Genomic DNA, 27,998 nt, shown 5'->3' on the forward strand with positions numbered 1-27,998 from the left:
TTTTGATATGATGGCAGATAGGGGTTGAGAAACCTTAACCAAGATCTCAAAATTCCAAGTTGAGAGGGCATTTTTCCTTTGTGGAAGGTTGGGAATCCAGACTTCAGAGTTCTAGCTGATCAAAATACTTGCAGGACAGGGGGTCATTGCGAACTTGCTTGAGAACCACTGCTCTAGGCAACATGAATGTTAATGCCACCAAAATTCATGGCACGCTGCCAAATCAATTTTGAGATATGCCACTCTGGATCTAACTGCCGACCAACTGACAGAACTAAATGGTGACACTGCTTCTCAGTGGGGCAAAAACTGACACCAAACCTTAGCCATATCAGCCACTGTGGCATGTCATAATTTATTCATCCATTACATTAAGCATACACCATGTTTAGTTGAAGAAAGCCCTTATGTCATGACACTTAAAGACCCCATGTCCTGGGCTAAGTTCCCAGTTAGCCTTGGGTTAACTGTCTTTTTGCACTGGCATCTTGTGGAGGATCCTCACTCTTAGCCCGGAGCTAACTAAACCCAACTCCAGAGCAGGTTATCTCTGATTTTCTGGGGATATCCCCAAAAGGTTGGGGTGAACAGCTGTAGTGTGAATCCAGGTTAGAATCAGGGTTAGAACAAAAGCAATGGAATGCCACTGAAAAGAAAAAAATGTTTGCTGTCCAATTAAAACTGTTAACACAGACCTGGTTAATAAAGATTAGTGTGAACTAGTACTTATTAATCTAACTATAATGCAGGAATCTCTGTCTGTCTGTTTGTGTTTCGATTATCTCCGCAAACATCCGACCAACTTCAGACTTTGTTGGCGTATTGCTGAGGGCCCAGGGGATGCAGTGTCAGCGTTGGAGTCGATTGGACGAATAGTCCAGAAAATCGAAGGACACACATACACATGCAGTTCAGGGGAGGGCAGTTCAATGGAGGCAGGGGGAGGGGCAACACTCCCACCCTCCACACAGAAGCTCCTAAGGGGAGAGGGCAGCCAGGGCACTGTGATGGGGCTCGAGCTTCATACAAAGGCACACACACACACACACACACACACACACACACACACGCACACATCAACACTCTTTCCCTCCACCTATTAAAAGTTCCAGGTTGATTTCAGTTGATTAAATCCACATCTTAAATGGAAGGAATCTCTGTCTGTGTGTCTGTACCTTAATTTTTCTTGACAACTGTTAATGTCATTGACTTCACACTTGGTGGGTGTATTGCTGAAGACCCAAGAAAGTGCAGTGTCGAGTGTGAAGATGTTTGGATGAGTGGTTCTCCAGAAAGCTGCAAGCAACAACACAGGAAGCCAAATAATTGGCCCCTTCAAAGAGGCCCATTTTGGCACTGCACTGGTTATTACTGAAATACTAATGTCAATCAAGGCTAACCTAAGCCCTGGGCAACAGTTAGCCCAGGGCTTAGTTACCGCAGGGCTAGGAAACTCAAGTGTGAAATGGGCAAAAGAGAAACCAGAGATGCCAACTGATTCCAGCATTTTTTGCTGAGGTACATCAATGGCATGTCTGCATTTATACACAGCTCTCACACAACAAGACACACAAAAACTGTCAAGGTACTCATAACACATAACACATAACTTGTCCTATGTGATTAAATTTCAGTCATGTGCTCATTTTGAGGAACTGAGGACATCTTCTGCATCACTTCTTTGATTGTAGCGAGTTACTGTTTTACTCACCGCTGGAGCAGTCCACTCCTCCCCAGCCAGGCTCGCACTGGCACGTATCAGGAGACACACAGCGTCCATGAGCACACTCTTCAGTACACAGCGCTGAGGAGAGAACGACAGCATGAACATGGCTGCACCAGCTTAAAACACTTCTTTGAAATACTTGTGGATTAGATGGTATGCAGTCACTGTTGGCGTGTCCCTGTGATAAATTACTATGACCCTGTCAGTCAAAGGTTGCTCGAAAACTCCTAATCAGTATTAGTACCTATAGCATACTGAGAGGACAATCTAATCTACAAGATAAACATTCATCAACATTATCTGGAAGCATGCTGGTCTCTGACAGCAAAACCTGACAAAATTCAAGTGGAAGCAGGCTATTTATCATGATGTGTGCTGCAACTTCCAAGGTGTCATTAGGGTTACACTATAGCACATCAATTTCTTGAGTACCCAAACAAGATAAATCCCTATGGAAAGATACGATTCAAAACTACCACTAAGAACATCAGGGGCTTTTTGTGGAAGTATTTACATCAGGAGGAAGCCTACTTTTGAGCTTTGGTGTTATGCAGCAGGCCTATGAAGGAACCATCCATAAGTCTTTTTGAGTCTTTTGTACAAACAATAACTGAAAACTGAAAGGTGTAAGGCAATGCTCTCTGATTCTAAAACATCAGACTGCCTTGTAGAAATGATTTTAACTGATTTACGTTTCATCATCTCTTTGTGCTTTTGGAGAAATATTTGCATGTTTGTTGTATTCCAACAATTTAGCTGGAATGTTCGATGTTTAATAGTAATGTTTATAGTTTAATCTGACTCCTACTCTTTGACGCTTTCTGGCATTACATCTGTTCAGGAAGTACGCACCACAGTTGGCATGGTTTTTGTTACCATTTGTTTTGACCTACACATTTGTTGAGAGTACATGTGCAGTTTATTTCATCCCGACAACTCAAGATAGTCTTAGGTAACCTGTCACAGAAATTATTACTACATTGACTTCCAAACAAAAGACAGTTCATTTTACTGGCTAGTAATCCGATATAATAAAGACTATGTGATGATGAACTGCACATAGTGGCAGAAAAACGAACAGAAAACAAACAGCAACAGACAAAGAAACAGAATCTTTTAAAATGACATTTGTCATGCTGGCCATGAAAAAGCTAACACGGTGCTCAGTGAGGTAGAGAGATTAGACATGGCAGAGAGATAGGAACATGTTTGAAGACCATAGCAAATTATCTGTTGCTCCTCTTGTAATTGTGGCAACACTCAATAAGCAGTCAAAGGTAGAATTACAATTAGAAATTGCAGAGCCGGTCGTCCACTTACATCATTGTGACATTAACTGTTTGCAGACAATGCTCTTAATCATGGCCGCATCCAGAGGAAAGAGAGACTTAAACTCAGAGTCAGAGACAGAGAGCAGAGTGGAGTTGACTGGAATCAATAATGAATCTTTTTTAGCATGGGGAAATACGTGAAGAGGGCAACATGATAAAACTTTAACCACTGTGCTCAATAGAATTGATGGGTTGTAGGGTACAGAAGCAATTTGGATCTAAATCAGCTCATTAGTTCAGTGTAGCTCCATTCAATTGTTTGGAGCTGACAGATTAATATATCAATGATCCATAGATGAATCTATCAGCAGTACAAATTGTGACTGCATATATATATATATATATATATATGTATATATATATATATATTCACTTTATTTAGATACTGTAAGATGCTGTAAGCAAGTCCCCTGATAGTGTGTAATATATATTATCTGAGTCGTACAGCAAATAGATAAGGGAGCAATGACATCTTCATTTTCACCATAAGCTTTTCCACTGGTGTAATATTTCATTATGACATGACCTTACAGTTGAAAGCTGTCACACACTATCTGAAGATTCCAAATAAACGACTCTATCACGGTATAATAAATGATACAGTGTTTTCTCCAAGCCCCCGCGTCTCATTTTGTCATTATCATATGCAGACATTGGCGCAGAGGCGAGAGGACAAAGGTGGCCATGAAAGAATACGAGGCTGAGGAGGAGGGGGAAATAAAGTAAAGAAAGAGAAAAAAAAAAACAGGAACTAAAGGGAAACAATAAAAACAGAAAGAGAATGGGAGAAAGAGAGAGGCAGACAGAAAGACAGACAGTGGAACAAAGAGGGAGACAGATAGCGATAGAGAACAGTTTCAAAAGGCGTGCGCGCACACACACACAGACAGACACCCTACACATACAGTCTCTGCATATCATCTCATCTAAAAGTAAAAGAAATCTCAAAAAGTCAATTCCACTGACTTCAAAGAGTAATATAAAAACCTTATTTTTTATATCATATAAACTTTTCACTTCTAATCATTATAAGCAGCAGCTCTGCTGCATTTTGAGCAGTTCTGTATGTGAAACTGTAGGCCTAATTATATACTGACATTGAATGTCATCTATAACATATAATTGTGCTATGGTATGATACCTTTGCTATGATGTGGGGGTTTATAATACATAATTTTCAGCAGTTTTATAATAAGTGATAAATGTACACACATTTACAAGGCGCATGTGTGTGAATGTACTTGCAATGCAGTAAAGTAATTAATAAAGCCTCATTCTGTGTCTCTTGGCATTTGTATCAAACAGGGAAGCGGACATTCACAATAAAAATGATAATAGCATCTTCCTTGAATAGAGAGTTTCTGGGTGACATAACACATGCTCTGGCAGCCATGTTGGAAGTCCTCAGATCTTGCACAACAATATCCATGAACAGCTGACTGCGTTTCTAAAATTACAAGCCAGCCATCTTGACAGAGTTCAGTAGACAAGGATAATATATGTGCTGTTTTGACAGGGTACTGATCATTTGGCCACTGATGCACTTGATTGATTTTGTTTTTATGCTGGCTTGTTGGATAGCTCACCGCAGACAACTAGCCATCACTGTCTTGTCATTAGCACATCTGCATTGCACACTTTTAACCAAGTAGAAACTAGACTTAGCAGCAACTAGAAGATGCATATTAATATGAATGGCTGCTAAGCTGCTGACTAGGGGTGTGACGACTCACTGATGCATCTGATGCACCGGGCTTCATGTATACAATGAAGCCGCATTGACTCAGACAGCCTGTATCGGTACAAAGCTGAAACAGTGCTGAATCAAATCGTACCGATCTGCTGGCTACCTCAAATTTATGTAGATGCATCCTATTCAGATGCATATTGAGTTGGTCTCAGTGGGTGAGACGCACATCTCTACCACTGACACTGTTCAGGCTAACTGAGCTGACTCTTGTCAAGCTACAGCTCACTGTGTTCTGGAGCTGAGACAAGAAAAAGTGGGCTCTATTTCCATGGGGAAGCGTTAAGCGTTAAACCCTGGCAATACTCTCTCTGGGGTGTGGCCAACATCTTTGTCATTTAAACTGGCATTATCTTAGTGATATGCACTATCCCAGTGTTATCTGGGGAGAGGGGGCTGGCACAGGATGTAACACCACTAGTGGGAGGAATACATTATTACATTATTATTATGTTTGGTTGGAACTCAGCAAAGGCCAGTCAAAGGCCAATCTCTTCTCTGCATGTGCAGTCCATGCAGATTAAACCTATATGATTATACAGCACCCAAACATGAACATATAGCCTACTGTGCACATATGCCAATAATATATCAAGTCTAACTCATAGTTATGCAAGTAATCATTTCTCTTGCTTGGAAAATTTACATCAGTGTGAAACAAGCAAGCATATCATTCATGAAGGGGTCATGTGATTTTGGAGAGGTCTGTGCCACTGTGACTCCGTCAACTAACACCAGAAAATAGTACAGTGCATATCGCTTTTCCTAATCCCAAACTGGCAAAAACAGCCACAACTGGCTGAAATTTGTAACTTGCCACCGATAAGCCTGCTTAGTGCCTAACATCAGGTTAAAGCTGCCTCGAAAATAGAGCCTTGTATCACAGTAATCTGAATTTAGTAACAAATCTGTAGGAAAATTTGTGATACAACTACAAAACCTGCTTCCTTAAATTCATATGGAGAGGAAAGGTACGCCTGGGTCTACATTGTAATTATCATATACACATACTCTCTTTAGATCATATGATGGCCTCCACCTACCTCAAACTCTTCACAGAAAAACTTTTCCACTTTGACATATTAAGTAATATTCTTACCTAAAGCTGGTAAACAAAGAGGGGAAAAATAACTCTTCATTTCTATCCCCGCCGATTCATTTTGTGTGTCAGAGTATGAATAGTGCATCGTGCGTCAGGTAGGGAGTGTACTGGGAGAAGACAGGCTGACAGCTTGGAGAGTTCATCTCCTCCATCATAGAGATATGGTGTGCTACTATTCAAGCTCTCTATTTGTACAACTGCTTCCTCCCTAACAAAGACAGGTAGCCAGGTTCACATTAATACAAGTAAGTGTTCATGAGCAAAAGCACTTCACAGTGCATGGTATGGAAAAGAGTACATATATATTTCTTTATTTCAGTAAGAAATACCACTTGAAATACCACATCAACCACCCATTGTGTTTGTTGCATTCCTTAATGAAAAGCTGGCCTGAACAGCCCCGTGAATGAACAATGACTTCATAAACTTTTGGTTCGAATCTTAGCACGATCCAGAATATTTTTAGAGAGTGAGGTAAAATGCTTTGTGAATACAGGCCCTAATTTTAATAAGGGAGCCAGACATGCATGCTCCCTTTATCCTGCAGGAGAATTGATGAATCATTAAACTGGTGCCTAATCCTTTCATCCTCTGGATTGGAGCAGAAACAGCTACAAGGGGGATTACATCAGCAGCAGGCATAACGAGATTAATAGATATCAAATTAAATGATCGCTACCTAATTCCGGCTATTGTCTTGGCATGCTGAAACAGTGCTCAGTGCCCTTGAATCTCTTGATCTGCTGTGGTGGATGACAGAGAGCAGAAGAACTGTAGAGGCAACACCAGAAACAGCAGCAGTGTGTTTGTTGGACCGCACAGGGATTTTCAAACTTTTTCATGTTCTAGACCCGCCAAGTTGACTTTCAATAAGGCCCAGAGACATCTGAAGTCAGTTTGCCCTGCAGGGGACTTTATGTCAAGATATTTTTTCTCCCACAAGCATTTAAACACAAGAAATCTGATGTTGACCTTGGATCACTGATCTTATGTTTAAATATATCATTTTAGTAATTCTAAAAACAGAATGTATGTATTTTTTGTGTTAATTTTCTTGCAATTTTCTTGTTTTTTTCCTAATCTTTACTTTTTTGCCCTTTTTTTCCAGGAAATTCCGTGATTTCTTTCAACAATAAAACATGAGGAAAAGATGATCAGTAAATCAGCATAAATAAATGAAAAATGAGCAAGAAATTATTAAAAACTTACAATGACCCAAAAAAACTGCATGAAAATATTTTTAAAAATTACAAGGAAACTATACATATTGGTTGAAATGATCCATTTAAAGATCAGAGCAGTGGTGCTGGGTTAGATTTCTTGTGTTCAAATGTTTGTAAGACTGTGTTCAGATGACTTTTACAAGCATTTAAACTATTACTCATTTTTCTGAAGACCCCCTGGAGGACCCCCTGAAAAGACCCTTGGGGGTCTCTGAGCCCCACTTTAGAAACAACCGTGTTAGTGTACACGGCTGATCTCCATGTAAACCTGTTGACAAGGCTCATCACGACATCACTAGTCAGCAGGGACCGAAAAATGAAATAATTTTTCTCATAAGAGAAAGAGAATATTTAATATTCCTGCTATGCTGCTCTGGCCATGAAATGACACTCCTGAGCTATCCTTGGAGTGAGAGAAAGTAGTGTGCATAATATTTTATGCACTGTCCAAGAATGCACCATGCAGTGTTGGGAATGGAAAAAAAGAGATTATTATAGAAATTTTTAAAAAGACTTTCTTTCTATGATTTGATTCCCAATGACATTCGCATGATTTTTATAATATCTGGGGGGGGGGGATATGGTGAGTGGCAGAGGTGATGGGTGGAGGAAGGTGGGGTTATTGGCGAAGGGGAGGTCAAAGGTCGCAGCAGGTTGATGGGTGACAAGGTCACAGATGGCAAAGCTGCTCGGTTTTGACAACTAGGGAGGGGATGCAAACAGCACTCATGACCCTGAAAAAGAGGATGGAGACAGCTGGACAGAGAGTGAGAAAGGGGAAAGCTGACAGAGAAATCATATTGACAGAGATGTAATAGCCTCAGGCAGAGATGGAGAGTAACAAAGGGACTCATAAGGCTGGGAGACAGGCTTCAACAACAGATGTCCTCAATTTGGGGTGCTTAGCTGAAAATGTCAGTCCCATCTGAGAACTCAAAAAGAAAATATGCAGTACATCCTGCAAATAATTACATATGTTTATTTCGTAGACTGTGAGAAGAAAAGGAACCATGGAAGGCAAAACGGAGAGCTCATAAATCAGCCGGAAACTGGCCAAAAAAGGGAAGCCCACTAAGCAAATTAGCAGCCATCCCGTTTTCCCTCTTATGGAGGGAACCCTTTCACTTGGCCCATGCTCTGAATATTGCACAACAAAAGACCTGTCCAGTGCAGTTAACATTAGCGAACCAGGAGGGCATCTGTCTGTGGTTAGTTAACATTGGAGAATTAGCCTCAAGCTTTCAAAATACGCAACCAACAGGAACACAGGGATGATGTGTGTGTGTGTGTGTGTGTGTGTGTGTGTGTGTGTGTGTGAGTGAGTGAGTGAGTGTGTTTGTTTGTGTGTGTGTGTGTGTGTAGTCAAGGGGCATTTGTCAAGGGCCCCTGGAGGCTGTAGGAGAATCTAATAAAGCTGTTTACAAGCAGATCTTGAAAAAACACACACAATACACTCCTCTCCACACTTGCCCTTCAGGCAAATGCATTCACTTCTTTCTTTAAATAAGGAGAGGCAACACTGTCCTATAGAATTTACCATCTAGGGTGGATAATTGATTTCTTTTGGTGAGTGGCTGGATCAAGGAGAGGGACCAGCATTAGATAAAGACAGGACAGAAAGACAATATTATTCACAGCGATGTTTATCACTGCACTTCCTTTTCCCCACCTTGCACATTCAGAATTTTTTGACAAGTCTGAATGTTGATGTTGGACAGCTGTTTTGTTTTGTAAAATTATTATTCAACACGTTTTCAACGTTACCCCATTTTTTGCATGTGATTCTGAATGTGTGCTTGCACATTGGTGGTTTTATTTATTTATCCCCCACACCCAACAACAGTTTTGACAGAAAACATATTCAGTCTGTGTAATGCTTCAGAGGAGCAGCTCACCGCTGCCCTGAGCATCTGAAAGCCGGCGGGTCCGGCTCACTCTGGGCAGTCTATAAGGAAATCTCATTTCACAGAAATCTTGAGATACTTTGGTAAACAACCAACATACACCAAGTTCTGGTTACCTAGCAGCTGAATCTAGGACAACAGATCTCAAGCTCTTGTAAGCTTTCAAAATATGATCAAAATATGAAACCGCTTGAGCACAAATTATAAGATGGACTTAATTATAAGATGGACCTAATTTAACTTGTAGAGCAAACGAAAATGACATTTTAAATAATGGTTATTATTTAGGTGTCTATTGAGGGATATTTAAAGCAGAAATTTAAGTGTCTTATCCTTGTTATGCGATCAGCTCTAGAATTATCATCACATGTAATGAAAAGGAGCAAATGCAAATGTGCATAACAAATAATACACAAAGTATTGAAATGTTCTGCTAAATACTTGAGGAAATTACTTGTGTTCATACTAATAAAACTAATCTCTCTCTCCCTCTCTCTTTCTCTCTCTCTCTCTCATTGACACATTTCACCTTCATAGTCTAAATGAGGCATAAGTATGAAGTTGCACACATGTAAAATTCTTTTTCATCCATCACTATGGTGCAAACTGATGAGCTTTCAACTGAGTCACCTAATGAAGTTTCAGAGGTCTCATATTTACCAGGGAGAGGACAAGTGCATTTTGTCCCCATGCACAAGTGAGGAAGACTCTAAGGGAGTCAAAGAAGAAGTGGAGGATCACAGTTTCAGCGCTGTACAGTTCAGTGGATTCTTAGAATATGAAGTTTTGAAATCAGCTATCAAACCCTCTCTTCATGCATGAAAGAGCAAACCATAAACTCAAGGATCTGAACTTTGCCAAGCATCTCTGGAACTACAACTGGAATCTCAAGTTGTGGTGAGTTGAGACCAAAACTGACCTTAGTGGCCATGCACACATGAGCATAGCTTGGTGAGAAAAGATGGCTGCATAAAAGGAAAGGATGCTGATAGCCACAGTTTAATATGGTGGTGGATCATTGATGCTGTTGGGCTGTTCTGCTGCTAGTGGTCCAGAGGCTCTGGTTAAGATCAGTGGCATAATGAAATCCACTATGTAGCAGGATATTTTTGTTCAAAACCTGGCTGCCTCTGCCAGGAGGTTAAGACTGGCCATAAATGGATCTTTCAACAATCTACTGATCCCAAACAAGCATCAATCAATTCTTGTGAAATGAAAATATATATGTGAACTGAAATATGTTTGTGCTTTGTGAACAGCTCTAGAATTCAGCAGGATAGTGCCATTGCAGTTGTTGCCAGTGTCAGTAATTCTTAATAAATACTGCACAACGTGACATTGCTTGAGTTATCGTTGTGTATAACTCAAGAATTTGCCCAAAATTTCACAATCAATAGTATTTTTTCCCTTAAAGGATGTCTTGTTTATGAAAAAGTCCCAGTGTCAGGGTTCAGGGAAATTAAAGTAACATTAGAACTCATCAGAAAATTCAAGGACTACAGTTTGACTACGGCTTGAAAAGATTCTTCAGTTTTATTCATTAACATTAAATTAATATGGAGATTAAATTAATATGAGGAGAAAAAACAGTTGCTGTGTTTGTTGTTGGGTAGCTTGCAAAAGAGCTGAAGGAAAGATTTTAAATTAAATAACAAAAAAATGGTATTAACTCTGTTTTGAGTAAACCTGTCTCTCTGGTCTCTTCTGTTTGATCATTTGATGTCTATGAAGAGCGCTGTTATTCTTTGGCTGGAAAAAATTAGGGTTCTAATTCAAACACATTTAATATCAATTTTGAAAAGTTTTTTTTTTTTTGAATCTACATTTTTCTTTTTAAGAAACTCCACTTGACACAGTCTACTTGAATTAATATAGCTTGCAAATTTGCCTGTCACAAATTATCAACAGAGAATAATTATTTTCTTTATACAATGATAACGAACATCTTTTGCAGCATTACATTGTTTGCATTTAAATAAAAGGCTACTGGGAGAAAACAACCCATAGGCCTATGTGCCCCATGAAATTCTCAATACCCAAAGAAGATGCTATCACTCAAATGACGTATTTCTAAAATAAATATCTCATATTTCTCCATTAAAAAGATATCTGATGAAGTCCACATTAGCAGACTTTTGGTGCGGCTTGTTTGAGGCGGTTTTCCATCTCAAGTGTTGCTTCATCTTTGCTGGCTCTCTCATGTGGCCTTCTTTTTGCTTCTGTTTACATTGATTTCAAAGCTCTCTATGGTCAAAATGGAATAGAAATGGTCCCACTTTGTAACAGAGCTGGACTGATTTAACTCTGACAGCTCTAACAGCAGATATAGATAGCTGTCTGACACAAGTCAAAAGATAATGCCCACTAGAAGATTGAATCATGGTTTGAGGAGATACACTTCAGTTTCAATAGACCTAGTGATTTACTGTGTATAAAGTGAATTATGTTCGAAAAGAGCAAAACAAATTACAGATTTTTTTTTTTTTTTTGCTTAATGTCTATATGTTATGTGAAACTAATATTCCCCTAAGTTAATCTAAAAAAAAAAACAACAATGTTGTGTGTGGCATTTTGTCACTGGATTACCGCTAAAGGCCATTTACAATATAAAAAGAATAGATATATTTCACACATATGTGAAGCTGTCAGTGAATATTTGATTCCAATGGGAAATAAGAGAAACAAGTGAAGAGAAATTTATGTTTTGGGAAACAAAATCATTTATGCAACCTCTATGCCAGTGTTCTGTTGGATGTGAAAGGCTCAGATCTTTGCTGGACGTATCGAGTTACGCAAAATAAAGCTATACATCTCCAGAAACTGAAAATCAAGCAATTAACAGGACTATAATCTAACCTCAAGTGTTCATAAGATAAATTTGTTATGCTGATGATTACATTTGGCTAATTACCTCTTACAGACAGATGCCTGGATCAAAAAATTAGGCCACCATAATTGTATTGCGTTGTTTATGTTCCATATCAAAATGCGTTTCAAAATTGGCTGATTTCATCCAAACTCAGAGAGCACCTCTGACTGGTCGGTGCTGCTAAAATAATTAAAGCATCAGAATGTAGGTTAAAGACAGAGATAAGACTGCAACACCTTTGACAGAGCAAAGTGGCTTTCATCTATTAGTCTGCACTTACTCATGTAATTACTCATGAACAGACTGAATGATGTTTGGTTTTTTTTGTTTTTTTTACCCCTAAACCTTTGCAGTAGCATGCACAGTATTTCTAGCTGAAGAGCAAGTCATGAGAAAATAAGTTTCTACTGGATATTATTGTTATCAGCAATAGTAGAATCAGTAGAATCAGCAAGCATTGTAGTAGTGCTGTGGTACTGAAAATAAGACGAAAACCAAAGAATTCACACAACTTACGAACACACAAATCTCCACTTTCATAGAAGCCTGGGCAGCACTGGGAGCGTCGCCGGTACATTGTCCTCACACCCCTCCTGTATGCTGTCTTGTAGCTGATCCTGCACAAACACACACACACACACACATACACACACACATGAACACACACACATGAACACACACACACACACACACACACAGATGAAGGATTTGTCCTTGAAGTGCCGGAGAAATGCTAGTGTGTGTTGATCGTCTGCGGCACTAGAGCAGCTGGAAAACCTGAGTGGTTTCTTGTTGTAGTTACTCTGTGCCTCAGGTGCTCACATGTTTCAAGCAACATGTTTATGTAATTCATCCCAGACCTCCTCAGTGCTATTTAACAAAAAGTTGCAACCGAGTTAGAGTCTCACAAAAGGAGCATCTGAGTATCTCACAATACGGTCTATTGGAAACACTGTTTTCACTCACTTGTCACATGCATTTGCATTTACGTTTCAAGAGAAGTGTATTTTGTCATGGAATATGTTTGTTTATAACATATCACTAGAACATTTGTAATCACTTGCAGTCCCCACTATGAAGAAGTGGCGATCCGAGTTCCAGTCTAATATGAAACCACAATGGTGTTATTTTGTCTTCAAACATTACATTACATTACATTACCATAATCAAATGGTTTTGTTGCCTAAACCTAACCTTTCCCTAACCGTACCCGAGTGGCTCTCTATCATGTCAAGATTAACTTTCAACCCTACATATTCCATATACACAGGGACCGACCCCCATAGATACACACGGCGTAGTGTCATCAGCGCGTCATAGCTGGGGGGCGGAGTCACCTGGGTGGAAAACATTGGTTTGCTCTCATTGATTCCCATTCATTTAGCGCGATTTTTGAATCCTATTTTCCAGTAAAATATAGATTTTCAAATGAATATCATTGGCTTACATTAACTCTTTATTGCCAGCCGACAAAGAACGATACCTGACAAAGCTGGCCAAAATCGGAATTGATCGTTGTCCCTATGTTATGAAGGACTGGACAGACGATCCAACCCAATGGCGTCCAGTCGCGTACGGAGATATTTACAACTACCTGACTGAGTCGCCTGGTAAGAGACACTATTACATTTTCTACAGCTGTGTTCAATTAAACTTACCTTAATATCAAACAGCAAGAGCCAGTAATGAATGAATCATGTTTATGGAGCTCATTTGAGTGCATTACAGGTAGGCTAGTTGTTTTGACACATGAGCTGACCAATACAGATGTTTGCTAACGACCACCTCTTGGTCAGTTTTTTCTTCTTAAGACTCAGTGGCTATGTTGCTGCCCTAGGCCAAATTACTGGCTTGCCCCCTTCCATGTTACAACTCCTACCGACCTGAACAGGTGGGCACGGCTGCCGGCCTATTAAGAGAGCCTATTAGGTACCGGCCGGTACTGCGGCCGGCCCGCCTGATGCCGGCCGCAGTACCGGCCGGTACCTAATAGGCTCTGTTTTTATGTTTGGCAAACGTATGAACTTTAATTCGTTTTTTTTGCAATATTCGATGAGCAAAACGTGACTATTGTCCGCTCGTTGTTCTCAATGGTCGCTAAGGCTTTGTTTTCCACCCAGGCTAAAACCGGATGTGACGTTTGTGGGCGTTCCCGTCTAGCTCCGTGTGTATCTATGGGGGCAGCTGACATGGGTTACTCTTTAAGACACATCACATGTGGTGGCCACGCACTGATTACACCTGTAGCTATATAAGCACCACATATGCATGGCCTCTGATTCCTTGATATTCACAGTCAAGCAGTCAGACGTGCTTCCCCACTGGGTTGTAAGTACAATCTAGGAGGCATATAAGAGGGCAGGCAGGCCGGGCCCAGCAGGAGTGCGGGCACATTTAATGCGGGGCCTCGCCATCTTACAGGGTTTATGGCGAGGTGCCCCTTTTTCTGCAATCTGTATGGCGACCTCTCGGTCGACCTCGTCTTCCTTTATTAGGTGCGTGTGCTGGGCTCACAGCAGGAGGACATGGCTTTACATACCGTGCCGCTGTCGTGGAGTGATGTCCTTCTCTATTAACTAGCCTTGCAACCTGTCAGGCTGGGTGACTTTTAATCGTGCTGCGCGCATTAAACAATTTTGCGGAAGCAGGGGGGCGGCATGATTTACGTCGTATCCACGTTTGCGCGCTGCGTGCATGAGCGCGCATGTGCTCGTGCATGAGCGCCCGTACAGTACTGGAGCTCACCCCCTCCAACCGTGCCAGAGTAATATTAAGTTGATTTAATTAAACAGTCAAACGTTACTTTGGTGGTCCGTGGATTAATTTTTATCATGTGGATTGAAGTTTGCGTATAAATGCTCGGGAAATCTGTTGTTCAAATGAAATTAACCTGATCCACCGGGGCAAATTTTCTCTTTATCCTCTTAATCCTATGTCTGTTCTGTTGTAGGATAGTAGGCCTAATGCAACGACCAACAGTTATACAGCATTAGTAAAAGGTGTAGGCTAGTCATTCAGGCATAAGACTGTGTGCAGTACTATTGTTAAGGTGTGCATATGAAGTGGTTCTAACCCCCCCTAATTTTCAGGAGACAGGACTGAGCATGAAAAAGTTAGCTAACAGTTAACCCTCCTGTTTCCATCACATATACCAACATTTTTAGCAACTGGGACCAATTTATTACAGGGGTGGTGCTGTTAGGTGACGGCACTAAAGCAGAGGGGTGTTTTTGAAGATTATAATTGTATGCTATAGTTCCATTTTATAGTTTGTGTCCAAAACAACTAAAACAAATGTGTGTAAAATGTTGATATTTCCTATATGTTTTATACAGCTAAAGCTAGTCTGGGGCCAAACTGACCCCAAAGAAACACTGATGTGCACATGTGTACAGGATATTGGAAACATATTATCATGTTAATTTCAATGTTTACCCAGTTGTCCCCATTAAATTAGGACAGGTTTTTCAATATGAAGCCCAAAATGATGTTATGATTTATTTAGAGATGGTAAACACTGAATGGGGTAAAGGGTAAAGTTTAGTCAAGTACAATAAATTTCATTAAGATTAGGTTAAGTTGAGGCTTATGTTTACACAACTCTAACAATAGGTTTTGGTCATTGCTTAAGGAAGGAAAATATTGCTATAGGCCTAAATTCAAACTTCACTCACAACAGAAAACTCTGTCTGCAAGCTGACACAGTTTGCTAATCTCTGATTCTACATTTTCACAGACTGATTCAACCTAAAATGTTCACCTCCTGTGTTCACTAAAGGATTTAAACTATATTTGCTACACAGCATAAGCCAGCAACTCACTTGTCATGAGTTATTGGGAGAGGGGCCTCACAGAAAGATGTTTACAGTCAATTCAGCTCACTATGTTCCTTAGAGACAAACTAGGCTTACACATTTAAGGGAGAGTTTCTCTCGCTCAGTCAAGGACGCTGATGTTTTCTAACATTTCAGCGGAAGATCAATGACTCAGCTCTTAGCTAGAAGAGCTGAACTGTTGGCTATAAAGCTTAATGTGGTCATTAAAGCCGATACGCCGACGGTGGCTCATCAAAATGACCACATCAGACAGATGTATCTCCATCTGAACTGCCAGTGCTAGACAGTGCAGACGAGTGACTGACTGCCTGTGAGCCTCCGCAAAACAGCTATATATAAGATGTACAGGGTATGACACATGTAATACAGTGAACTGGCTCAAGACTTAATGTTGAACTGAGGCAAAGAAAAAAGAACCTGGTTTGATGCGATAAAGCAACCTTTTTATATTTAAGTTATTGGGCTGCAGCATTTTGCCCACAGCTTTGTCAAGGATCTACATGCCGCTGTGTGTGCTCATACCTGTGTCTGGTGCATTTAAACCAGTTGAGGATATCGGTGCAGCGGGTGTAGTACACCTGGTCAAAAGGATGGGCATACGACTCCTGCACAGTCACTGCATAGCTAGAATGACAGAGAATACAACAGCTCAACAAGACGCTCAGACACTTGATGAGAAGACAGTTGTGATGTGGAAATATTGTTTTTGGTTATCAATCAGTGATTCCCAGACTTAGACATCAGATTCAGTGGCGCATCAGTGGCTTTCAATGAGTTTTGTTTGAGTAAAAAGAGTTATAGTTATTTATTTTTTTTTACTCATGATTTTGTCAGCTCAAGAGAGTTCCTGGTGAAATCCCTCGTGGTAAATCAAGTGTCTTTCCACAGGATGTGAAGTGTTGATGCTTGGACAGACAGCTGAGGCAAGGTGCTGAATCTGGTTGCTATGTTATGATAAATAAATGCATAAATAAATAAATAAATAAATAAATAAAGCCCATTGGTTCAATTAAAAAATACAGAAGGCCATATTTTATTTTTCTCAAATCCAAACAAGGATTTAGAGGCCTGCACGGACCCTGACACATTTATTTTTCAATTCATGTGTTTTTTGCTTTCTTTTTTCTTTTTACTATGATTAGTTTTGTACTACATTTTGTCCTGTATTAAAAGGCATGCCAGAAAGTCAGTGCTTACTCTGTGTTTTCTCACTAGTTGAATAAAGGTTACTGAATTGAACCTTAACCTTTAAGAAAAAGTGAAACATGGAGAGTTAACTTCCACTTCGTCCAATTCCCACTGATTATACAGAAAGATTATTGATCGCGGCACCTCCTCTCTCCTCTCATCAGAAATGACACTGTGCTTTTCCTCAGTGTAGCTCTGAGTGGTGAGACCACTCAAGCAGTCACATTACCATGGCTCTGAATTTATAGCCTCAGAATGTCCCCAGGAGTAAAACCTTTTCCTTTTTGCTTTTGATTATTGGCAAAGTCTCAGCCTTGATTTGTGGAGGGGTGTCCATTAGTTCACTCTGGCAGTTTGAGAGGTGTTATTTCATTGTGAATATTGGAGCAGCAACAGAAGAGGGATGCTGACCTCTCCCAGTGGCTGCACACGTTCGGGTCATCCGGATTGAGCGTTGACCCCACTGAGATCAGGCTGAAGAGGTTGAGCCACAGCAGGGCTTGGGGCAAAACCCCAGCCACCCCCATCATCCACCTTCCTCCGTCCTTGGGGAATCAGAAAGAGACAGCAACAAATTAGGAATTTTGCATCAAATGGCTGATGTCTTAGATGCACAATGGCTTCTTCTTTAGTCTGTTTGTGTGTTTTTAATTTAAAAAAAAAAAAAAAAAAAAAAAAAAAACATGATTAAGGCAACCATGCAAACATTCCAATCTACATGTGTTTATGTACTTGTGCGAATGGAAAATAAAGTTACTTGAGTATTGATTTTGTTAGCCTGTTTTCAATCCGAAAACACTTTTTTATACTTTTTAAATCAAAATAAAATTTTTTAAATTTTTTAATATTATTTCTTGGACAACGATGTATCTATACTGACCTCGTCTTGCACTAGTGAATAAAAAATCAGACCTACAACACTATTCATGCCAATCTAATAAAATCTGACTGAATCTGACTCTCTCTACCTAACTATTCAAACTGGAATTACATTGGTAGACTTTTCCTAACATTCATCATACTCCACTTTAATATCCTGATTCCACAACAAATACACTCCTATCTCTTTTTAAAGGTAAAAAAACAAGCAGCTTTGTACATTGAAAAATAAAAACAATGCAAACAGATCAGGAAGGGAATAACAGTAATTATTATAACCCACAGGACTGGTACAAAAATGATCACCAGTAAAAATGTAAAAATGTAAAAATGCATCAGTGAAGCATTTGAGGTAAAGCTGATACATGCAGCTACTTTAAAAACAACATCAACAGGAAATGGACAATGTCATAACACAAAGAGCAATGGGGAAAGCAATTCAGCAAGGATGTAAATATGGAGATTTCATCAAATGTGGATGATATAATACTGGACTCACATTACAGTCAATGTTTTGCTTTGGGCAGTCCGCTGTCATTTTCTGTGGAGTGGAGGGAGGGTGCTTGAATGCACGTCAGGAAAAAAAGTTGAAATCTCCTGTACTTTATGCAAATAAAATAGCAGGGTTTGTATGTACTGCTGAGAATGCCAATCAGCAAACAAGGCCCTGCTAGCAAAGCTCAATGTGTGGTTGTGTGCCTGACACAACCAATCATGTTTTGACAGAAATTCCCCTCTGCTTTACATAACGGTTAACACAAACATCCGAAGGTGAGTTACAACAGCTTGGGCAGCCAGGATACGAAGCTGGCATATTTTTTTTCCTCAGTGGCAAAATTATTGACTTTCAAAAAAAAAAAAAAAAAAAAAACAGATGTTAACTTTTCTGGATGTTATTGCTACTATTGCTGCATCCATCACAATTTTTAAGGTGATGATGAAAGCACAACACTGAAGGCAATACGGCTGGAAATTTCGAACAAAATTATTGCCAAAAGCATTTCTTGTCCATGCCAATCCAAATTCCAAACACCCTTTTTGCCCCGACATGTCCACTGAGGCCCTGATGTCTTGGTTGGCTCAAAATGTTGCCTGTGGAATGCTGGCTGCCCTGAGATGTTGCTGTCAGGGGCTGTGGGCATGACAGTGACAGAAAACTCAGCAGCAACCTGTATTCCTTAAGCCATTTCAGCGGCACACCGTGACAGCCCTGGAGAATCAGGTGATGATGAATAAACCCTTGAGTGACAGACGTGACACAAGCCTAACTCCCGCACCCACACTATACCATAAAGGAATGACACTATGATGTTCATTTGTGGGACTATTGGTGGAGTGTTCTCATTAGGTGTAATATGAGTGAAGCCATGAGGAGACAATGTGAGAACGCTCGACAAGCTGTTTTTTTTTTTCCTCTCTCACTGGTGTCTGCTGTTTTGAGACAGCCAGTGGAGCACTATAAGTCAGTGAGGTGAACCAGTCAATCAACCTCAGCGGCATGAGTGACTCAGCTGTGATGAGTTCAGCATGATGTAAACAGGTAAAGAAGTGCATCACTAACAAAAGTAATAATGTTAATCATGAGAGCAACTGTATGTGTATCTAAGTGAGAGGGAGAGAGAGTGAGACAGGCATGTGTATGTGGGTATGTGTGTGTGTGTGTGTGTAGAGGTGGTGTTACAGCCATGTCTTTTGTTTACTTATATTCTCACAATTTTCTAATTTATTGAAGTGCTGTAAATCTTGTATTTTGACTTATGAATTGATGTCAAATTTATATTCTGAGCAATTATTTGAGATGTTTTGTTATTAATCAGATGATGATCAGCTGTGATGGGGGGTCTTAGACCTCACGTCAGACTCTTGGAAATGTTTTGTTAACACTGTTTAAAGTGAGAATAAATCAGCCTAGTGAAGGCAACAGAATCAGCGGCTGCAGTGATTTGTGATTTGGACAGTTTAAAGCGTGAGGCAAGAAACGGGTTAGAAGGTAGTTCAAAAAACAAGCCACAACATAGTCCAAGACTCTGGACCCGCTGGAATAACTGCTGTTAATGGATGAATTGATAAATGACGCTGCTGACTGGAATCGCCACTTGATCTTTATGAATGAAAGGAGGAAACATGGGCAGAGTGCTCCGACTGCACAATAATCAGCTGACTCGGACCGGCGAGTCCAATCCAAATTTATTAAGATAAGTTTGGATGTCCGTCAAAATATAAGGCTAAAATGGAAAATGAGTTGGAAACTCGCTGACAGAAGTTGGGCGCTGAATGTACTCTTACTCTTAGCAAGCTATTTAGCTAAGAGGCTATACCGCTATTTGAATGTGATGGAATGGGTGCTAACAGAGCCTTGTCTCCTGATATTTTGGGAAATGAGCACAATATGTGTCAAAACTCAAATATGCACTCCATGCATAAAAATGAGAGGAACATGTTTCCCCAACACCAAAAAATGTTATATTACTGTGTGGATTCACAAGCTGACATTAGTGACTTTTTTTTTTTTTTTTTTTTTTTTTTTTAGCCTAGGCCAACTTAATAGTTTGGATTTATTCACACAAGGTGGTATGACTTAGTTGCTACTAGTGATTATTGATGCACTGATATTAGCTCCAGAGCTGATCAGCATGTGACAGCAAGCACAATACCAGGACATTGGCTCTGTTAGACTTAAGTGGAGCAGAACCTCCATTAATGTCATTAGAAACACCTTTTTACCCTGCTATTTCATGTCAAAATGGCTGCTGTGAAAAAAGGTCTATTGTGAGCTAAATGAATAGCAGTCAGTGGTGTCAGCTAACAGCTAACATTTTAAGCCACACATGGGGGGGGGGGGGGGGGGGGGGGGGGAATCAGGCTACCAGGAATGTTTTACCATCTACTATAAAATGCAGTAACAATCATTTATTCCAATACTTTTGGACTTTTTCAGATTTTTCATCTCACTCTGGGCCTGACACCTATCTTGTCATGCCATGCACACACGGATGCTCACTTCTCATAGACAATGAATGGAGGTAAACAGTGAAATTGCATGTGGTATTCAGCTACTACAAATCAAATCTAATGTCATTCAAGAGCCAGATTTCAGCTCAAAAAGCAAAATACCTGGAAGGATACTGTGTGGGCTGAGCAGTAATCTGTCCCAGAACTGAAGTGTATCACAGGCCAAGTGGAGCAAAATGATGGAACTGAACTTCAAGATGCCTGTGTGTAAGACAGGGAAATTAACTCAGAAAAAAAGGTCATTCACTCATTTAGACACATGCACATACATACATATATACAGAGGTTTGGATGAAATCATAAAAATGGTTGGTTATTAGATAAATGGGGCAGTAAGGAGGATTTGTACTGCTCCACAGCACAGAATGACCACATTCTAGGTGCGGGTGTGATGAGGTTGTTGATCAATACCAATAAATCAGTAATTACTCCCTACTGTGCAAATTACAGGCTACTGTAACTCAAGAGAACAGGCAGGGTTTCAGAGGATGGGGGCTGTGCCGCAGAACTGTTGATGTTGCTGTAATTCCTACTGGTCACCAACAGAGGTGAAGAGAAGATACAGATGACGTGATGCTCCTTTAATTTGAAACATTTTCATCAAAAATTGTCTATTTTAACTCTTGAAACCCAGCAGCCCATCGGCAGTTTTTTCTTTTGATTCTTTTTTTTTTTTTTTTTTAATATGTATTGATTTATTTAGTAATTTTATTATAATTTCTTTTACAATTTGTTCATAATAATGTGATCATTTTTAGCTGATTTTTTTAAGGATTTTTAATGTATTTTTTCCCTGTATATATCTAATTATAATAATTATAAATATGATTTACTTGTAATTTTTCTTCTTCTTCTCCTTCTTCTTCTTCTTGTCATAATCCGTATTATTATTGTTGTTGTTGTTGTTATTTTGGTAATTTTCCAGTAATTTTTTAAACAATATTTTTATTTTTTCGGTACTTTATTTATTTATTAACCTTTTTTTCCATGTTTTGGAAAGAAATTCGTTAAATTAGCTCAGGTTTCAAAGGATTAAAATCCCAGTATTAGGAGCATTATCTCATGTTGCAGCATGTATAGGATGTTCCAGACCTTTGACTCACTTGGCTTTCTTCTCAGTCATTCAAGATTTGTTTTATCACTTCAGTTCATGTTAAGTAGAAAACCAGCTTCACAACCAAACCACTTGAGAGCTATAATCCTAATGGTTAACATGTGTATGTGGGTACAAGTAAATGTGTGTGCATGTACATTTGTGTTTGTGGACGTGTGTATTTTGTCCAGTGGCTGCTGTTTCTCATAAGCAGCAGCTCAAAGGGACAGAAAATCAATACACATGCTGTTATTGTAAGTCAAACAATATTTCCTCTGCCCTGTTGAATGTCTCAGCATCAGGATTTGGTGGTACTGTGCTGCCAGGAAACGGAAAGGGCCAGAGCCATCAAGATGCGGTCTAGCCAGTGGTACTCTGTGTTTACAGATGGACAGTATAACCAAATTAACTCTATTAGAATGGACTTTGAGGACAAAAATGATTAGATAAAGTGACTTAAGAAAGTATTCAACCCAGCACAATTTGTGATGTTGGAGCCTGAATTCAAAATGGATTAAATTAGGATCTTATGTCAACAAAGTACACAAACCCCCACAATGGCAGAATGAATTAGAGAAAGTATGGAAATGGAATACAAATTTGAATCTGAAATACATAAATAGGTTTATAGATGATCTTAAAGGTTTTATCACCCATAGGTCAATAGGTGTCATGTCTGTGGTTTGGCTGAGCCAATAAAAGACTTCACCTTCCTGTTTAGAGGCCATTGCATTAAATTGTTGCCACCGGCCATGTTCATACTGAGCCAGGTAACTTTGAAATTTTCTCCATTTTAGCCCTTCAACCACACTAAGCCAGAATTTTCTGACCACAAAAAATTGCTTTTCAAAAATGGTTTCCAAGATGTGCAAATCTGAAACCCTCAGCCTGGAGTTTCCATGTGGACAGGGAAAATGGAGCTTTCTGAAAACAATCACATAAGATCATCATACAATCTACCCAATGCTTTTACCCTCTGCAATAGGGGACTTTATGCATTTTCGGGCATTTCCGTGTAGACAGTGGACTTTGCACAACGTCTCTACCTTACAAGTTTCCTGGTCCCTGCAAATGATCCCTCTCATGTACAGTCTGATGCTGCCACCGCAGTTTTTTACAGTAGGGATGGTGTTCCATGGATGATGAGCTGTGCCCTGTTCTCAGTTTGCATTGCAGCTGAAGACCTGTTTTCTTTTCATCAGACCACAGAATCTTTTGCTTAATTCTCTCAGTCTTCAACTGCCATTTTTCCAAAACCCAAGCTGGTGTCATGAGCTTTTTTCCCCAAAAGTAGCTTCCTTCCGGCCGTTCTGCCATACCGCACAGATTTGCAAACTGCTGCACTGCCTGTTGTCCTTCTGTCAAATCTTTCATCACAGCCAAGGAACTCTTTAGTTCTGTCCATTTGGTCCTTGGTTTCTTGGTCTCCCTCCTAAGCAAGGTCTTTCTTGCCTGTTCAGACAATGAGCTCTCAGAAGACTGCGTACATTTATATTTTTCTCCTTCCTGTGTAAGCTTTTCTAGAGATAGAAACTCTGAAATTTGTCCACATCTTTGAAATTGTTCAACTTTAGTTAAACAATTTGCCCTTCAACTTACTGTACATTTTATGATTGGTATCAAAACAGTGTTTTGCACATTGCATCTACCTGCTTGCAGATTAGGCACAGTCCTTTATCCAACCTGTGAGGTACGACAAAGTAAGAGCTGCTCCATTTCTCCTGACATTTCCCTTTCTTGTCACTGACAGGAAAGCACGATGGCCCTGGTTCCTCCATCTTTTTAACTGACTAACACCTGCAATGATGTAATCTGCCTTGTGAGTAGGCATCGCACAAGTCATACACGACTCGTGAGATGCCTAGTCGCCATGCAACCTGACAGCTTAGCCGAGGGGACGTGGGTTTAGCATTCTTAAAAGCAAAGTATAGTGTGATATAGCTTGATTCCAAACTGTACTGGAACCAAACCAAAGATAATGCATATGTTTCATCATGTCACCATAACTCAACACAGGCTACGAGAAGCATTTCCAAGGGCTGCCAGCAGTCTGCGGGCTACACTTTGAGAATGCCAATTAAAAGTTAGGCTTTTTTTTTTTTTTTTTTTTTTTTTAAGAAATCAAAAGATACACACACGTAATAAAGCACAATTCAAAAATATGTCCCTTTCCCAGCCATTATCACATTAGACACACTGTTAAAGTGTAAAAAAGAAAAAAATAAATAAGTAGGCCTATTCACAAATAAAACTATCAAGTTTATAAGTTTCCCTTAAAAATACTTTTGTCTGCTGCAAAAAAGGTAACATGAGGCAGAACAATCAATCAATCAACACAGTACTTTTTCTGGATGTAAAACAAAATGATCATTTTGGCTTTTAGCCTTTTCCTTTTAATTTGTGTTTTATTCTTTTTAATGTTTTATTTAATGTTTTCAAATGTTCTTCTTTTTATTGTGAAGCACTTTGAGCTGCAATTCTTGTATGAAAGGTGCTATACAAATAAAGTTTTATTATTATTATTATTATAAATACAAATTCATCTTTAGCCCATCTTTGGCCCTCCTCTTTTTCTCCACACCAGTGTCCTTCCTCCTCTCTCTCGAACACAAGCGCTTCCTGCTGTAGCCTACAACTGATTTGAGTGGCTGAGATGGTTGACTGATTTAAATAACTCAAAGTGAGATATAGACACAGAGATACAGGGGCCACAACAGACCACAACACTGTAAAAAGTTTGCAAACTGTTTTGTGGTCCAGGAGGAATCATTACTGGGCCTGAACCTGGACCACAGTCTGCTAATTAGTAATATCTATAGCCATAATCTATCTAGTAGGTAGATAGACTCTCTCTCACTCATCTAATCTCTTTATTTAATTTAATTCAATAAGTTTTACTTGCACGACATGACACAGCATGACATTTCATGTGATTATATACTACATACAAATTAAATGATATCAGACACATTAGAAAATGAAATGGCACAGTCAGTAGGCTATTTGATGAAATTAAACGCTGGTTTGTTCTCGCCCGGGATGGCAAATGAGCTAGCCTCAGTGTCCCTGCAAATGAGGTGGATACTTTGATTCAAAATATTGTATTTCAGTGTATTTTACCTTGATTAGAGAAAAGACACAATAATTTAATCCATTCAGACTGAAACATCATAAAATGTGGTTTCCTGCTTAAATGAAATATAGAATTCCCATACAAAAAAATTAAATTTAAAAATGTTAGGTGATGGAAATAATGAAAATGGAGCTTTTATTGTTGCTTGGAGAGTAGCCTAGTAGCTGTACAAAAAGCTCATGGTCTTGTGGTCCAGGTGTGATTTAAATAACTCAATACAAAAACATAATTTTTCCAGTGGGACCATGGTGCATATTTCTATCCCACTAGCTGCTTCCAGTAACAAACAGTTAGTAAAGGTCATCATCCCCCAAAGTCTAATTAAAGATGTTGATCTCAAATTTCGCATTTACTATGAGCTGCCAAATGGTTGCTTGCATATGCACATCCTCAGCCAGACAGAATATGCCTCCACTGGCCCTGGCTTTTTGCCTGCCACAAGACTAGTAAAGCCATCTGAAACCCTGCAACCTTACAAACCTTCAATATGTGGCTCAAAGCTCCATTGACCACTACACTCCCCTGAGGCCAGCGCTCAGCCCCGCCATGATGGATAGTTACACTTTGCTGACAGTAGAAATACACCAGTCGATCTCCTCGACAATTTCCCAGCATCCTTTAGTAATCTCAACTCATAATTGTGCAGTGAAGTTTTGCACAGCTAAGTGCAGCTGAGTTAAGTTAAAAGGGTTGCTTTAGTTAGATACACTGAAATGCACACAAATATTTGTTCCATTACATCTCAAAGACATCTGTGTAGGACAAAGCAACTCTACCTACAAGCATGGATTATTTTAAAAGTTACCAAACCTTTTGCAATGGCTAAATTATATTTAAAATACACAGATGTGTATCAGCCTACAACAAGTCCTGATAAGTGTGTCAAACTGTTGTGGGAACAGGCAGTGACGAAATAACTTCCTGTTCACACACAGGAAATTACTAAAGAAGTAGGAGGTAACCAGATAGCCTCACTTTGGCCAAGATCATTGCCAGTGGCCAACACGGTCTCTCATAAATTTACATGGCATGCCAAAACAATAAATAAAGAAAATAAGATGAAAATAACAAGGAAAAAGAAAAACTATATGAACTATACCTATAACAGTGAATTGCCACAATCGGCAATGCATGGACAGAGTAAATGAGTATTTCTGAAATAGATACAAATATTGCAACATTATCATATAGAACAAAATTAATTTGATGATTTAAAGGCACCTTAATTATTGGTTGGTTGTGCACCTGGCAAAATAAGCATCTATTGTAGGGCAAAAGGGGCTACAAAAAGGCAGTCTACAAGAAAGGGAAGAAGTCCTCGTTAGTCCTGGGTTTGTGAGGGTCTTGAGCATGTGGATCCAGAAGATTTCAAATATAACTGAATGATTTTTTTTTTTTTTAAAAAGAGTTTTCTTAAAATTTTCCATGTTTAAGTGCTAACGGGAAACATGTGTTTCTTATGTCTTTGCATCCCAAGTGGGAAGGAATGTTTGCATTGATAGGGTCTGTGTAGGGTTGATAGAGCTACATGCCAACGCAGTGCAATAGATACCTGTCCTTTACGTGATGCATTCAACCGAATTAATAAATGAATCATGAATGACTTAAATAATTCATCAAAGAAATATTACACAACCTTGGATCTGTTGGGGACAGGATCTTCTTATCTTCAAACACATGAACAAATCATGCATGAGCGTTGTCAGAATACTTGGTTCATGTCTTGAGGGCCTTCAATCCAGCAGACACAGAGCCAAAACAGACTCACTAGTTAGGAAGGTATCTCAGAACCACATGACAAAGATAGCTGAGAGAGAAAGAAAATGTCTTGTTTATGGATAATGGGCTAAATTTAATGATTGAAGTTTTATTATTATTATTGTTATTGTTATTGTTATTATTAGTTAATAATGTGATTTATTTAAATTCAAATTGCTTGGTTTTCACTTAACATACAATTGGGCTGCGTCACACCACTGCAAATACTGGGTTTTAGTTAACAATCTTAATAACAGTGAGTATGGTGAGTGGCTTTTAGTAGAATGGTAGAGTTAGTGGACCATAATCTCACTGTAGCAAATGAGGTGGCTTCTCTCTCTGTGTCTTTAAGAGTGATGCTCAATTGGCAATGCACCAATCTGTGAAATCACCCTAATCCACCCATTCATCCTTCATCTCATCTTGATCAATGGTCAGCCATGAGCTATGGGAAGGAGGATGGAGGAATCGTATTGATGGTCATGGAGCCCAGTCAATAAATTGATCAGTTTAGCCCCTTCTACCTTAAACACATGCTACTCACGTTGATTAAGCAGTTCCTGCATGTTACTGCAGAAGGGTTTCAAATATTAGCTCTTATTAAACTTGCAAAGCAGGCTCAACAATAGCCCAGAAATCTCTGCAGGTCAAAAAACTATAGAGTCCAAACTTGAAAATAATTATGCATGCTCTACTGAATCTGTAATGTGCTGAGTGTCTTAAATGAAACCAGCACTTAAGGCAAGGGTCGTCCCACTGTCTTAAAGGTCATAATATTCTATGACAGTCAAGTATGCCATTATCAAGTAAATATGCTAGCTGTGCCATTATTGTCCAGATGTTATTATACCAGTGTCTAAATTTGTCTTTTTAGCCAAGCACTATGCCAGCTCACAGGATTTTCTCAGGCAGCAGTCTTTTCCTGTGGAGGGTAGTTTCTACTTTGGCACTAGACCAGCCACATGATTGATTTATTGTTGTACTACATGGTGATCATGGTCATCATAAATCACAGCAATGCATTAATATACTGTACATCCATGACAGTCAGAGCAGCCACTAGGGGAAGCACTTGGTATCTCTCGGTTGGACAACCTTGAGTTCTTGATAACAATAGATTAAACATAGAATTGTATGCTTGCCAATTATGCAAGGATTCAGAAAATTTGAAATCTTTTAGTGACCATAGCACTTCAA

At 39.4% G+C, this 27,998-nt stretch overlaps 1 protein-coding gene across 1 annotated transcript in view; it reads right to left on the bottom strand.

Moving 5' to 3' along the window:
• The window catches only part of LOC115380417 (multiple epidermal growth factor-like domains protein 11), a 113,020-nt gene extending 89,332 nt beyond the window's left edge, over positions 1-23,688 (bottom strand). Inside the window, exons 1-6 of the mRNA XM_030081609.1 lie at positions 23,560-23,688; positions 20,436-20,472; positions 17,338-17,401; positions 16,261-16,362; positions 12,419-12,519; positions 1,712-1,804 (exon numbers count right to left, since the gene is read on the bottom strand). Of these exons, the coding sequence (XP_029937469.1) occupies positions 1,712-1,804; positions 12,419-12,519; positions 16,261-16,362; positions 17,338-17,401; positions 20,436-20,472; positions 23,560-23,688 (526 nt within the window). The remainder of the gene's footprint in view (positions 1-1,711; positions 1,805-12,418; positions 12,520-16,260; positions 16,363-17,337; positions 17,402-20,435; positions 20,473-23,559) is intronic.
• Positions 23,689-27,998: the final 4,310 nt, after the last annotated feature.

This window comes from Myripristis murdjan, chromosome 3 (assembly GCF_902150065.1).
Source record: "Myripristis murdjan chromosome 3, fMyrMur1.1, whole genome shotgun sequence".
NCBI classification, from domain to species: Eukaryota; Metazoa; Chordata; class Actinopteri; order Holocentriformes; family Holocentridae; genus Myripristis; species Myripristis murdjan.